The sequence below is a fragment of the Acanthopagrus latus genome, chromosome 24 (assembly GCF_904848185.1).
Source record: "Acanthopagrus latus isolate v.2019 chromosome 24, fAcaLat1.1, whole genome shotgun sequence".
NCBI lineage: Eukaryota > Metazoa > Chordata > Actinopteri > Spariformes > Sparidae > Acanthopagrus > Acanthopagrus latus.
Window position 1 is genome coordinate 7,436,416 of NC_051062.1, and position 13,482 is coordinate 7,449,897.

The window sequence follows — 13,482 nt, forward strand, 5'->3', positions numbered from 1 at the left end:
AGGGCAATGAATGTGCTACCCAAAATACAGATGTTTGTTGTTGTTTCTTCTCGTTGCTCTTGAGAGTCTTAAGTGGTTTCGAATTTTGCAATCACGTCCCTATCTCTCTGAACCCAAACAGCCACCCAGGCAGTTTTCTTTCTGCACACGCGCTTAATGGATACAACTTAATCTATAAAATTAAGAATAAGGGTTCGACCTGAAGTCTTCAGTTTAACTAAAAGTGACGGCATGTAGCTCTGTGTGGTGTGAAGGTCTACGAAAGGGGTGAGTGGCTGAATTTTTAATGGTTTTTTTTGGGGAGAACTTATAAGGTGAATGGACTTGCTTTTCTATAGCACTTTCGAACCCTTGTCACATACTTCAAGGTGTCAGGAGCAATATGGGGGTTAGTATCTTGCTCAAGGATACTTCCACATGCCGCTGGGGATTCAAACATGCCACCCTCCGAATGCTAGATGGCAGCTCTACCCCCTGAGCTACAGCACCAACTGCAGCTTTAAAGGCTGTAAAACCAAAACAGTGTAACCAAAAAAGATTCTAAAACTCGGTGGAAATGCAGGGCTGTCATTGGATAGCTTTTCCACTATGCGTTTCACCTCCAGCTTCCCTTAAAAAAAAAATTGACATTTCAACTCATTTCATCCACTGAGTGTCACCCCTCCTGCAGCCATGGATAAGAAGCCTGTTTGTGCTGGCTTGTACAGTGACAGTCGTGAGTTGAATGGAGAGAGTGTGCATGTGTGTGCGTGTGCGTGTTTGTATGTGTGAAAGAGAGAAAGAGTGAGAGAGAGAGAGAGAGAGAGAGAGAGAGAGAGGTCCGCAGTTGCCTTAGCAGCAGCAGCTTCATTCCTTCACAGTTCGGTGCTGTGCGCGGTGCGTTCACGGGACTCCCCTCGCCGCTCCACGTTAATTAACCCGTCACAGCGCGCGTTTTTTGTCTTCTTTTTTTTTGGAAAATAACCGCACTCTAGTTTGGCCTTCCTCCAACTTTCCCGACGCCTACTTCTCCCGCTGTTATGAACAGAAAGACGAGTTGATTCTCCAGTTTTCATGTCCTTTTACGCGCAGTAGACGTCGCCAGAGGAGGAGGATGGCTCTGCAGGCGCTGAACGTGAGCGTGGTGGAGGTGTCGGCGGGCTGCGTGGGGCAGGGGAACCTCAGCGTGGAAGTGAGCGACTACAACATCAGCTGCACGAACAGCTCCGTGCTCTCCAGACCGAGCAGCAAAGTCCGAGGTAGGATTTCTTTTCTTCTTTCTGCGCGCTGCCTCTGGCGAGTAACCAAGGCAGATGTGTCAAACGCTTCAGATGGCATCCCGCCGGCCAGGAGGCAACATCTGGCTGCCCACATCTGGGTTTGAAATAATGATGATAATTATTATTATTATTGATCAATAATTAATAATAATAATAATAATAATAATAATAATAATAATAATGAGAATTTTTAGTTTGCATCTGCAAAAGAATATCCCCTTCAAAATAAAAGCATCACCCTCCAAGAGGATGAGAAAGATGCAGCTCTCACTTCACCTGGATAATGTTGTTTCTCATTACAAGCTGCCACCTTTGATTGATCACCTACTTCAATGGATGCACTCTTGCCGCCCCCCGCAACCATCACCCATTCTGCTCAATTTTCACTTCCCACCTGATCGCTGTGTTTACCATCCAATGATTTGCAATCAGGAGTTTTGTTTAAATCAAGCTCCTCGTGCGGCCTCATTGTGTGCAATCCATCACAGAGCGAGCCCAATTTACTGCTGCTCCTCTCTCAGTCAATAATGCCGCAATCAGCATGAGGGGCACACCAGTGCTGAGGCTACAGTTTTGATTCTGAGTGTTTATTCTTTTCCCGGCTTATGATTCTCTAAATGCAGAGCAGATTAAAACCCCCCCACGCCAGGAGAGGAAGAGATAAGCCTCCCCCTGAGCAGTGTCTAGTATGAGGACACCAGCAGCAAAATATGGTCTGATTGGGTAATGAGGTCTGGACGTGGGAGGAAGCAAAGGACGTGCACAAGCCCGGGATAAAGTTGCTGGAGAAACAGAGACAGAGGGCGTGGGCTGGGTATCAAATGGAAAAAAAGAAAAAAAGAAAAATTCCAAATCAAGTGAAATTACTGTCACAGCTGTAGTGAAATCTGAGATGATAAGGCTTGAAAATGTCCGTGAAACTCCCATAACATTTTATGTGTTCTAGCGCATATTTGTACACACCGGTTTACTTACCTGGGCTTCATCAATGAGTTAAACTGCCGTCAGCATCATGTCTATCGAAATTCAACCGGCTACACGAATACTTGAATAGTATTGAAATGATAGAAAATTGCTCCAGTATGTACGAGTTTCTCCTTCCCAGTTCTACCGCGCCCGTTGCAGTTGTCAGTGCAAAATGCCGTGGACAGTTGCATTTTGGATGAAAGTGCAACCAGGAGACAGTGAGGGAGACGCGTCAGACATTCAGGTACATGTGAGGGCGGTGATGGCTGAGTGGGAGAGAATCACTGTAATGGGGCCGTGCCAGTAAGATAGGATGAGGAGGAAGAAAGGTGCCCATCGTACAAGCTCGCACACACTTCTGCAGGATTAAATGCTTGCAAATACTGACTCAACTTTGCTAAATCTGCTTTAAAATGTTTTCCTTTCCATGACGAATAGAAGCCCGAGTCATAATCACCTCGATAGATCTCAGTGTGAAGCTGAATACAGAAGTAATGAGAAACTAAACCTTCAATAATGTTTCATTCGTCTTTAAAGCCCCCTCGAGTCGATAATGTGTCTTTCTTCTTCTCTTTCTGAATGTTTGAGTTTCACTGTGTGCCGAGTTTGACTCTAGTAGGCTTTTTTCATGCTCAAAGTGTAAATTTTCCTCTGACTTTATGATCCAGTGTATTCTATCATGTATCATCATATTCCAACCCAGCTGCTAGAATATGTGTAGGAGATGGACGTTTTTGAAAACCACGGATATGTCGAATCCAATTTTTTAATTTGCAGCTTTAGGGTCAACTGGGCCTGGGGAGTAACAGAATACATGAAACAGCATTATGTAATTAAGACACAAAAATTCGGACTGTGTTCCAGTAGAGCTGCAGAAAAAAAGATGTAACAACATCACATGTACATTCAGTAACATTTTCCAGAGGTCTCCATAGAAATATCCAGTGGTGTCACACTCACAAATGATGAAACACAGTCTTGAATTGTGGTCACTGGCTTCTCTCCCATCTCTCGCCTCCATCACCTTGTTGTACCTTACGTATCGGTGCGTGCCAGCAGGTTATCATTTTGTCTATTTTAAGGATTTTAATGAGATAACTTAATGTCGGCCACACATTAGAGCATCTTTATGCATGCATTAATACGTGTGTGGAGCGGATCTTTAACTATTTTAACAATTAACAAGTTAAGAATTGATTTGTGGTGGGTTACATGACCATAATTTACACCCGTCAGGAACATGCTGATGGATGAGATGTAAAACGGGGGGGGGGGGGGTTCAGGTTCATGCAACAGCCCCTCAAAATGTCTGCCTTCATCCCCCCCTTTCTTTAATTTTCTCTCCCCGTACTGCTGCTGCAGTATCAAGAAATTTCAAATCAACCCCCACTAAATAATTCACACCCATTCCTCCTTCTGCGCTGCATTACTTTTATTGACCTTATACAGGAGGCATGCTGTAACATCGGCAGCAGTATAGGCTCAACTACCCGGAGAGCAATCAAGTGCTGCTGGGCGTGTTCGGTGTTTGACCAGGGAAAATGTCCTGCCGACAGATTGCTCGTTCCCTCCCTCACACTTTCAAGGCGAGGCGCACACACATACACAGACACAAGCCTTCATTATATTTACCTAAATCCTTAGTGGAGCTATTCCTCCTGCGCTGTCTCCCATAGGACTGAGGGAGAGCAATGGAGTCTGATTATGCAGCTGTATTATTGCTCTCAGATGTGATACTCCAGTGCCGGGACAGGAAATTACAGCTCCAGCCCACCTTCCATTTGTGGAATTGCCACTGTCCGATGCATTGAATTGGAGCATTTTTCTTCCTGGGCTGAGCTTATAAAAGAAATTCTGTGCTCCGGCTTGAATCTTTTGTTGATTATATAGGAGAAATGTGCATAAATTACACATTTTTGTAAACTTTTTCCTGAAACTTAAAGGTGCACTATGTTGTTGACATTTTAGTTGGAAAAGAAAGATCTTCAGTGCCTCATTTTTATGCCTAAATAAACTCTTCTTGTTTTCATAACTGAATAAACTGACAACACAATTTCATACTGTTATATTTTGGCGGACCCTGTCACCTTTCTAGCTTCAAACAGTGTTCCGTTCTTTTTTTTTTTCTGAGAACAGCTTGTTTATTCAGTTATGAAAAAAAAATTTGTATTATTAACTCATTAATATTGTAAACCAACTTCTTATCCAAAACTACGTAGTGCTCCTTTAAACTTTTTAATTTATTAATTGAACTACAAACTCGGGCGGCAACGATTTTGATGAATCTGCCCATCAATCTGTCATCAAATGTCTTGTTTTGTCCGACACAGTTAAAAACCTTAAGATGTTAATTGTTTTAATCACACAAGATAAAGAGAAGCAGCAAATTTTCACAGCAGGGAAGCTGAAACCAGGAAATGTGTGTCTCCTTTTCACAGAAAGAAAAGACAGAAATGACAAACTGATCGTTTAAAATGTGGGTGAATCCTTTTCTTTCGAGTGACCATTAGAACAAAAGATGAAGTGTTTCAGCTCGCAGCACACACAGTAAGTGTTTTTAATTTTGCTGAAGCGGTGACGGCAGTTTTGTCAAAACAAGTCTGGGAAAGATGAGCAAATACATCTATGCATGTTTTGACACTGCGTGGGTTGGATCAGAGCAACGGGTGTAAAACACTAAAGCAACAATGAGCGAGATGTTTAAATGAAACATTTCGCTCATTATTGTTCAGTACAAAAAGGACCGAGCCTTGGTTGTGGACTTTAAACTATAAACAGGAAGAGGTATATTTTACTGCAATTGTATAGGCGCAAAAATATAAACAATTTCAACATATTTTTAAGGACGCTGGTGTCGACAGCGTTTGTAAATCTTATTCTTGCGGGCTGGGCCCTCTGTCCTGCATGTGGTAGAAGCTGAACTGCCTTGTGGGTAATGTAGGCGGCAAGTTTATGAAAAGGAAAAAAAGGATGCGTGACATAATGTGTCATAACATGCCAATTATTTTCATTAACGATGAATCCGTTGATTATTTTCTCAAATATTGCATAAGCAAATGTTGACTTTTGCCAACATTCCTGTGCTTGTGGCCCCCAAAATAAAACAGCGCCGCTCCGATGCTCAGTCCGGACCACTAGCTGCACGGCTAACTCAGCTAAGCAGCTAACGGCCGCTACAGTTAGTGGTTAATGTTGTGATACGCCGCTCCCTGTTTGTTTAGAGTACGAAGTCGACAGGTGGCCAATTATTACATATCACACCTTTTAACATGAAGACGACTTAATAAGTTGTGACAAAAACACATGCAGGTGATCTAGAAAACAACAGGAAATTATTATGCTGCTGATGTGGTCCACTCACCACTGGAAAGTAGCAGATAGAGCTGCAGCAGGGGCTGTGACACAAAGCTCACGGTGGCAATTAAGGTGCTATAAAACCCGGAAGCGCTACAAATTTTCTGTCGAGAACCGCACTGCTTCTCGATTGTCAATTATATACAGACAGATGTGATTCACATATTTTTAGATCCAGGCTGACTTACAGTTGCTGAGTATAACATTATCTTAGATGTACATTGTACAGGAATGTCCATATACATGCCTAGAAATCTGAGAAATAAAGTTGCTCCCAAGTGACGGCAGAACTTGCCTTAGAATTATCATGTTTTTATGTTTGCATCAGTGTCAAAGTAATCCGTCGATGGTTGTCTGTAGATACATGGTTACATTGCAAACAGGAATGACTAATAGCTAATTCAGCGCACTTTAATTGTATCCTTCATGGTAAAATATCATTATATCCTTTGGGGTCTGTATTTATATGTTAATTCTGGAGATAAGGCTGTTTTCGCCTTCTTGGCGGCAGCTGAAGGAGCAGCTGTAAAACTCCTACAGCACGAAAATGAAACACTGTGTGACACACATCACATTACAGTTCATCATTGGAGAGCAGCTCAGCTCAGACATGCCCCCCCGCTTATGTGGAGCAACATCTGTAGCTGCACCTTGGCTTGGCCCCGGACACTCTCCGCTCCCCGCTGATTCAGAGTGACATTTTGCTGAGCTCGGCCCGTCCTTTTTGAGTGCGTGTGAGACAAGTTATCGCGAAGTGAATCTCATAAGCATAAAATGAACACTGGTTCCATTTTCAGAGAGGCCAAGTAGTGGCCTTGGGCTCTGGGTAAAATAGAAAAGACTTATTACTGCAGGGAAGCTCAGCAGCTTCTAATATCCAACCAATTTCAACAACAAGGTGTGCTGTAGAGGAAATTAGCCTTGTTTTCCCTTCGGGTTTGTACACGGTGATGCAGCCTGTCATAACATGATCGCGGTAATCAGGACAAATAATTGGAAAGGGTTGAAGCGACCTGGTGAGTCGGAACAAACACCCAGCACAGGCACTGTGATAGTGTACAAACTATCCTCCGTCCTGATAATGAGCTGCTGCCTCTCTGGTGCACAGTCCCAGAGCCTAAAAACAAAATAAATAAAAGGATCTGTGTTTTTAATAAAGAGAATCAATAAGAGATTATAGCCTTTTATCTTATCGGTTCACCCCGCATAACGGCGCGTACGCCACAGAGTGTGACAGCCCACATAAAGATCCCATCAAACATGTGCGGCACTCACTCGACTGTGCATCGAGCTGTGGTGCCCTCTGTCTGGACACTGGCTTGATTAACTCGCAGGGTTGGAGCTTTATGAGCTTATCTGGTGTCAGTTAGACTCAATTTCACTGTCCGTTAATCCTTAGACATGTGTCAAAGCAAAAACAGCCCTACTTTATAGGACTGTGTGCATCCATTAATAACAAGGATGATTAAAGGAGAGTAATCATTTCAGGTTCACAGTTTTATTTTGGTTACTACTAGAACAGGTTGACATGCTCAAAAAGCACATGATAATGTCCACTGGTGCAGCACTGTAATTTACGTCGTGAAACAGCGAATTGAAATAGCTATGTCACAGTGTCACAGAATAAGACGCAGGGCTACTGATGTGGCGTTTCAGGAGCAGTGTTTTCTGTGGGAGAGAGGAGCTTCTGTCGACCCTTCTCACTTCAGGATCTCTAACATGCACAAGAACCTATAAAACACTGAAGGAGGGAAGAAGCGTACAATCATAATAAGTCTCTCTAATAATTATGAAACACACGCTCAGTCATTTTGTATTATTACTCTGTGAAGTTTGACTCTCACAAAGTTCAGTCCTGAGAGAGTTCAGTCAGTAACTGCGCTGTATTCGTGCCCCCTTTAGAGTCACCGGTGCCTCGGTGCCGGCTCCTGTTTACACAGTGATTAATGGGAATCAAGTGGCAAACACCTCGCTTCAATGATTGGTTAAATAAGGAAATCCCTTAAGATGCATCACTTCGAATAGGTACAAGCTTCAGGTTCCTATGAGACTGTGTGGAAACTCCTGTTTAATCAATTGCCACAAGTTTTGGTCCGAACAGTTTATTGCACTATATTTAATGAGGAACTTTTAGTGGAGATTAAAACCTTCCTGTATTAATTGCATTAGCAAGGCCCTAAGAGGTTAACACTATTTTACATTTTACTCACACCAATTCTCCGCTTATCAACCACAAGTAGAGAAAAAAGAGTTTGTATTATTACCTAATTGATAATGTAAATATAGAAATTAACTTCTTCTTAAGATTCTTCATATTGCACCTTTAAATGTATGTATAATTTATTTTCACTTTTTATACTTGGGTACAAAACTACTTTTGACACTTAAGTACATTTAATATCAGATACTTTAACTGAATATTTAACACAATATCTCAATTTTTAATCCTAACGATGCCTCAATCATAGTTCAATTGCCAAAACCAAGATCATTCATTAATGATTCATGTGAAAGCTGTGTAGATTTTAAAAACGTTGGATTTTGGACACAGGAAAGGAATCCGCAGCAACACAGATGTTCTTCTGTGTTGATGGAGTTTAGTTTTTCAACTCTCTGAAAGCAATAATAAGGACGCTGAGGCATCTTCAAACATCCCACCACACTAACTGGTCTCTACTCTCATTGGGAACGTGGGAGTTTAATTTACAGTTTGCGGCCGGCGCGTCAATTGAACATTATCAGGCGTTTGGCTTTCTGTCATTGTGTTTGCAGAGACAGCAGAATGGACGGGGATTTACTGAATTCGTCACCCTTGGGAGAGTCTGCAGTGCAGCAAGTCTGCTCCTGTTTGTCTGCTAAACGCTCGACTTAAAATAGACGCGAGCTCACACCTACGGTCCGTGTGCCATCGAGCCAATCGCTCCAGTGTCTCCCTCGGTTTCCTCAAAATTCGCAGCCTCGTGGCTTGTTTCTCCTCAGGATTTCAAGTCAAAATGTTCACTTCCGAATCTTATAAAAATGCTAATGAGCATGTTAATGAGGCAGAGAGGGGCTTGTGTCTGACGAGGCCTCGCGGGTAATCCGGTATGTGCTGAGCTTGTTGGCGCGCCGCAAACAAGCTCTCTCAAACTTCCAGAAATTTCAAGTTAATGCAAGATCAATATGATTCTCTCACGGGATGGCGCAGTGGAAACTAATTGAGTTTAATTGTGCTGACGGTTACAGTTACTCCCTTCATTACGGTGGTAAAATGCAATACAAAGAATGGCTTCCGCAAAATGAGCCCAATTACTCAGTTGCTGTCAAAACATTCAATAGCCACGACTTTGTTCAGACCCGGTGACGCAATGTGGAGCTAAAAAAGGCCAACAGGATGAATCCACAACGAGTTCACAACCCGTCTGGTCCAGATACAAAGCAAACAGGGATGTTGTCATGAAGCCAAAGTGAAGGTTTATCCTTTCATACACATCTAAAAGACCTCCGCATTCCTGACACAAGGTGAAATCAGCCTCGGCTTTCAGCGCTTCTCCTCTCTGATTGAACTGAACATGAAGGCGAGGTCACCAACATCCTGATCCTTATCTTTTGATTGAATCTGTCCGGACATTAGACATGTGTTAACGTTCAAAAAGGAGGCAGCCGGCATCTTGATCAGCCATGACAACCGAAAGAATGTCAGGAGTCGAAGACAGAGACATTAAGTGATCCGTGAAGTAAGATAGTGGTTTATTGTCAGTGTAGACACAAAATCGGGCATTGGAGGCATAAATCCACTCAGAGGAAACGTTCACGCTGAGCATGTTTTGAAGTGGTTTATTCACCGTTTGGAGTGTTTACTAGTAAAGACCCCAGAACGCAGCCATTAATGGCTATAAGCAAACAAATATTTATATGTAATAACCTGCAGGTCCTTGAATCAGTCTCAAAACAAAGTCCGGTCTGACTTTCTTTAAGCCAGTTTTTTTTTTCCCGTGCTGTGTAGCAGAGGAACACCATACAAGGTAAATCGCACAGACGAGTTCATGACACTTGGAGGACGACACTGAAGAATGCACCGAAGTTACTTCACTTTCTCTCCTCTGTCGCAGGCTGATGCCTTTGTCCTCCATGTGGGAAAATGTTGATGAGGCAGCAGAAAAGTCAATCAGCGATAAATTAGTTTATCTCTTCGTGCCATTTTCTCTGCCCGCGTCTCCGGCTCCGACTGCAGAAGGGCTCTCCGTAATAACAATAAAAAAATGTGAGTTTCATTAAATGTGAAATGTCTCAACAGGAAAGTGCTTTGGGAAGTGTAATTGCATCAGACTGATTTGTGCGACGTAATGGCTGTCAGACAGATGTCAGCGATCATGAGTCTGCACATTAAATCAGCATCATGTTGACATTTACAGTCAGATGGGTCCAGTGCACTTTCATTCTCGTGACACGGCAGTTTATAAGAAATACATGATTAATTAATTAATTGTGTATCAGTTATGTCTTTGTGTACTTGCGATCAGTCTTCCTCACTGCCATCATTGTTGATGGATGGCCCAGGATGGCGGCACATTACTGCCACCAGCTGTTGCTCAGTGGAACGGCGTGAAACCAACAGCATGGTGTGATTGCACGGGACCCAAACCCGAGACCTACAAGTTAATGACCTATTATTTTAGTCCTGCCTGTGATTATCTAACCAAGGAGTTTTGTTGCCGAAATGTGAACAAGCTTTAAACTACATCACCTGACTTCTCGCGTCTCCTACTGCATCAGGCATCACTTTGGTTTATTATCACTGACCATCTGTTGTGCTGAACCGCTGACTGAGGATTTGCTTCCTTTAAGCTTTACTTGTTTTCCCAAAGAGGAGTTTGTGTTGCAAGAGGGACATTTTCTTTTTGGAAGGCGAACTGTGGGTTTTGTATTCAGCACTGACTGTCTCCTTGGCTGTGGTCTGAGTCTGAGAGCATTTTCTAGTCAAGCTTCCAGTCTCCTTATCTTTGTGGATTTCTCATGTTTTCTTTCAGAGTCTGGACGTGCTGACGTCTGCCGATAGAAATAACATCAATATTATAAAAGTATTAAACAGTAATTGGCCAATTTATTTGAAAATCAGCACCCACACTGTCCGCTTAGATGGTTCTGGCCCTTGGACAAATTTAGCTGATAGGCCCTGGTTTGCATGCATTATGTAGAAGCACTGGATATTGAGTGCCTAAACAGAATTGATTGACGGTATATTAATATTACTTTTATTGTGACTTTGTTCTCACTTGGTAATTGTGAGATTTTTGTTTAGGAAAAGGAGCTCATTGACATGATCTGGGGTTAGGCAGCTCCTTTTTGCGGTGACAATATCACCTGCAGTTGAAAACACTCTCTCTGACGCAATACTGGTCCCTGGGACGCAAAGGTATTGCTTCGCCAGGCGAGCCAACAGTGGATACTCCCTTTCATTTGACCTCCACCAGGTCAGAGGATTTTCATTCAGCCCAGCAGGTTGTTCTGCCCTGTATCTTCTGATTTCATCTCCAGCCTTCATGGCTGGAGTTTTATGGCCATTTTCCTTTGCTGTTGGTAAGTAGACTGCCCCAAGAAGAGACTCCAAGGTGCTGGATTTCTTGGGCTTCTTGGGCGTAGTCGCTTCCCCCATCTCCTCAGCTCCTTCATCAGCATCATTACCATCAGTATTTTGCTGTTGAATAAGACAGAAAAAAAACAAAAACAGAAATAAATAGACTGAAAATCATTCATGAACTCTTTTAAATTATATAATATTCCTTATAATCCAATAGAGAATATTTTAATTCTCAATGAAAACATTCTTATTAAACTGCACACTTTTTAAAAAAATACTTACATCACGTGCAGCAGTGGCAGCCTCAGTCTGCAGTCTGGAGAAGGTGTCATCTTGCTCTTTAGCAGACAGGAATGGTAGGGCCTTAAAGCGAGGATCCAGCGCTGATGCTGCATACAATATGTCCTTCTGCGCATCATATCTTAAAGACATTTCATAAATTATTTTTGTTATCACAGTATGAGGATAAACATGGCATGCAATACAAATATACAATCTCACACATACAAACAAAAAAGTGCATGTATTACAAATTACTAACTACTACAAGTAATCAGTAAAATGAGGAAAAAATGCACATAAAATACAAAACTTTGCTTTTGTAATGTTTTGATTTGGCCTACCACTGACGATTGCACACACACACACACAGAGAGAGAGAGAGAGAGAGAGAGAGAGAGAGAGAGAGAGAGAGAGAGACCTTAGCATACCTTGTCCTCAAGTTATTCTTTGCAGCAGCCTTCAAGTCCCTCACCACGGTGGAGTCTTCGATGCTGGGGGTCAAGGCCTCCTGCAGCAGGGCGAGAAGTGGGGCGATGACGGACAGAGTTGGTTGCTTGTCCTCCGACATGGCCAGTGTAGCTTCTTTCATTGGTTTCAAGACCCGCACCAAATCTTCTGCAATCGTTACATCCTCCTCTGTTAAGGTGCACAGATCTGTTTCATTCCTGCGCACGTCTTGTGAAAGGAGAGTGGCAGAGATAGCTGGCTGTTGTTCTAAAAAGCGCTCCAGCATGTCCAGTGCACTGTTCCACCTCGTCACAACGTCTACTGTTAGCTTGTGTGCTGGCAGTTGAAGCAGCTTCTGTTTTTCTTTTAGTATGTGGTTTGCCATCGTACTCCGATGAAAGAACGTTGCTATACGCCTCACTCGAGCCAGCAGACGTGACACGGCTGGGACTTTTAGACCTGCTTGTGAGGCTAAGTTCAGTGTGTGCGCGAAGCACCCGACGTGCATTAGCTGCATTATCTCCACCGCACGAACCATATTTGCAGCGTTGTCCGTCACGACTGCTGGGTCTTTGCTGGTCAGTCCCCACTCCTGTATGGCCCCCGTCAACATATCGGCTATATTAATAGCAGTGTGGCTCGTGAGAACCTCGGTGGTCTGTAGCACATGAGACATGAGGCACCACTCGTTGTCGATGTAGTGAGAAGTCACTGTCATGTACGACTGCGTTGACAGTGATGTCCAGGTGTCACAGGTTATGGCGACCCTCTCTGCTGACTGCATTTTCGTTAGGATGTCGTCTTTCACACGTGTATACATCATTGGGATAACAGTTTCAGTCAGATGTTTACGTTGCACCATAACGTAGTGTGGTTCGAGCACCTGAAGGAGTCGCCTGAAGCCTTCGTTTTCCACTACCGAGTACGGGCGTAAATCTTTGCAAACAAAAGTTGCGATGGCCTCTGTTATCTTTATGGCTCGCGGCGAATCGGCTGGTAATGTTAGTGTTTCCCTCAGTTTCTTTTGTTTTGCCCCTGACGGCTTGTTGTCGGAAGCTAATGTTAGCGTAGTGTGATACCTCGTTAAGTGGTTTCTGAGGTTTGTAGTATTTCTACAATAACTGACCTCCGCTTGGCAGATCTTGCAAACCACTTTGGTTTTATCCAGCTCTTTGTCCGGTGTTGTTTTAAATCCGAAATGGTTCCAGACTTCAGACTTCAGCTGGGACGGCTTGCTGAGCGGAGTTTTACTTGCATCGGCCATTGTGTGTATGCACGCTTGTGAACGTGAACCGGGCGTAAACGCGCCGCGGTTTCGTCGCGCGCGAGACCACTGGGGTTCATGGGGGAAAAAAAATCGATCTCATGCCCTATGAATCGATATTGCAAAATTTAAATGAAATCGATCCGAAATCGATTGAATCGATTTTTTTACTCAGCCCTATATATTAATATTACATTGTAAGTCATTCACCAAGCAAATGTTCACTAAATGTTAATTCATGTCCTTAGAGAAGAAGTTTGAGAAGACTCTTAACTCGAGGTCCACTTTCGGCTTTTGGTTGGACAAAAACAAAGACTTCACCTCGCGTTCTGGAAATGTTCAAATCAATT

General features: G+C 43.1%; 1 protein-coding gene across 3 annotated transcripts in view; it reads left to right on the top strand.

Annotated features, from left to right (window-relative positions):
* Positions 1-13,482, top strand: part of cckbra (cholecystokinin B receptor a) — a 53,729-nt gene that overhangs the window by 12,874 nt on the left and 27,373 nt on the right. Inside the window, exon 2 of one of the 3 annotated variants that reach the window (XM_037090863.1) lies at positions 1,072-1,238. In XM_037090863.1, coding sequence (XP_036946758.1) covers positions 1,094-1,238 — 145 coding nt within the window. In that variant the 5' untranslated portion in view covers positions 1,072-1,093. Of the gene's footprint in view, positions 1-1,071; positions 1,239-13,482 lie in introns of those variants that run through there. The other 2 variants (XM_037090865.1, XM_037090866.1) reach the window with 2 other exon arrangements.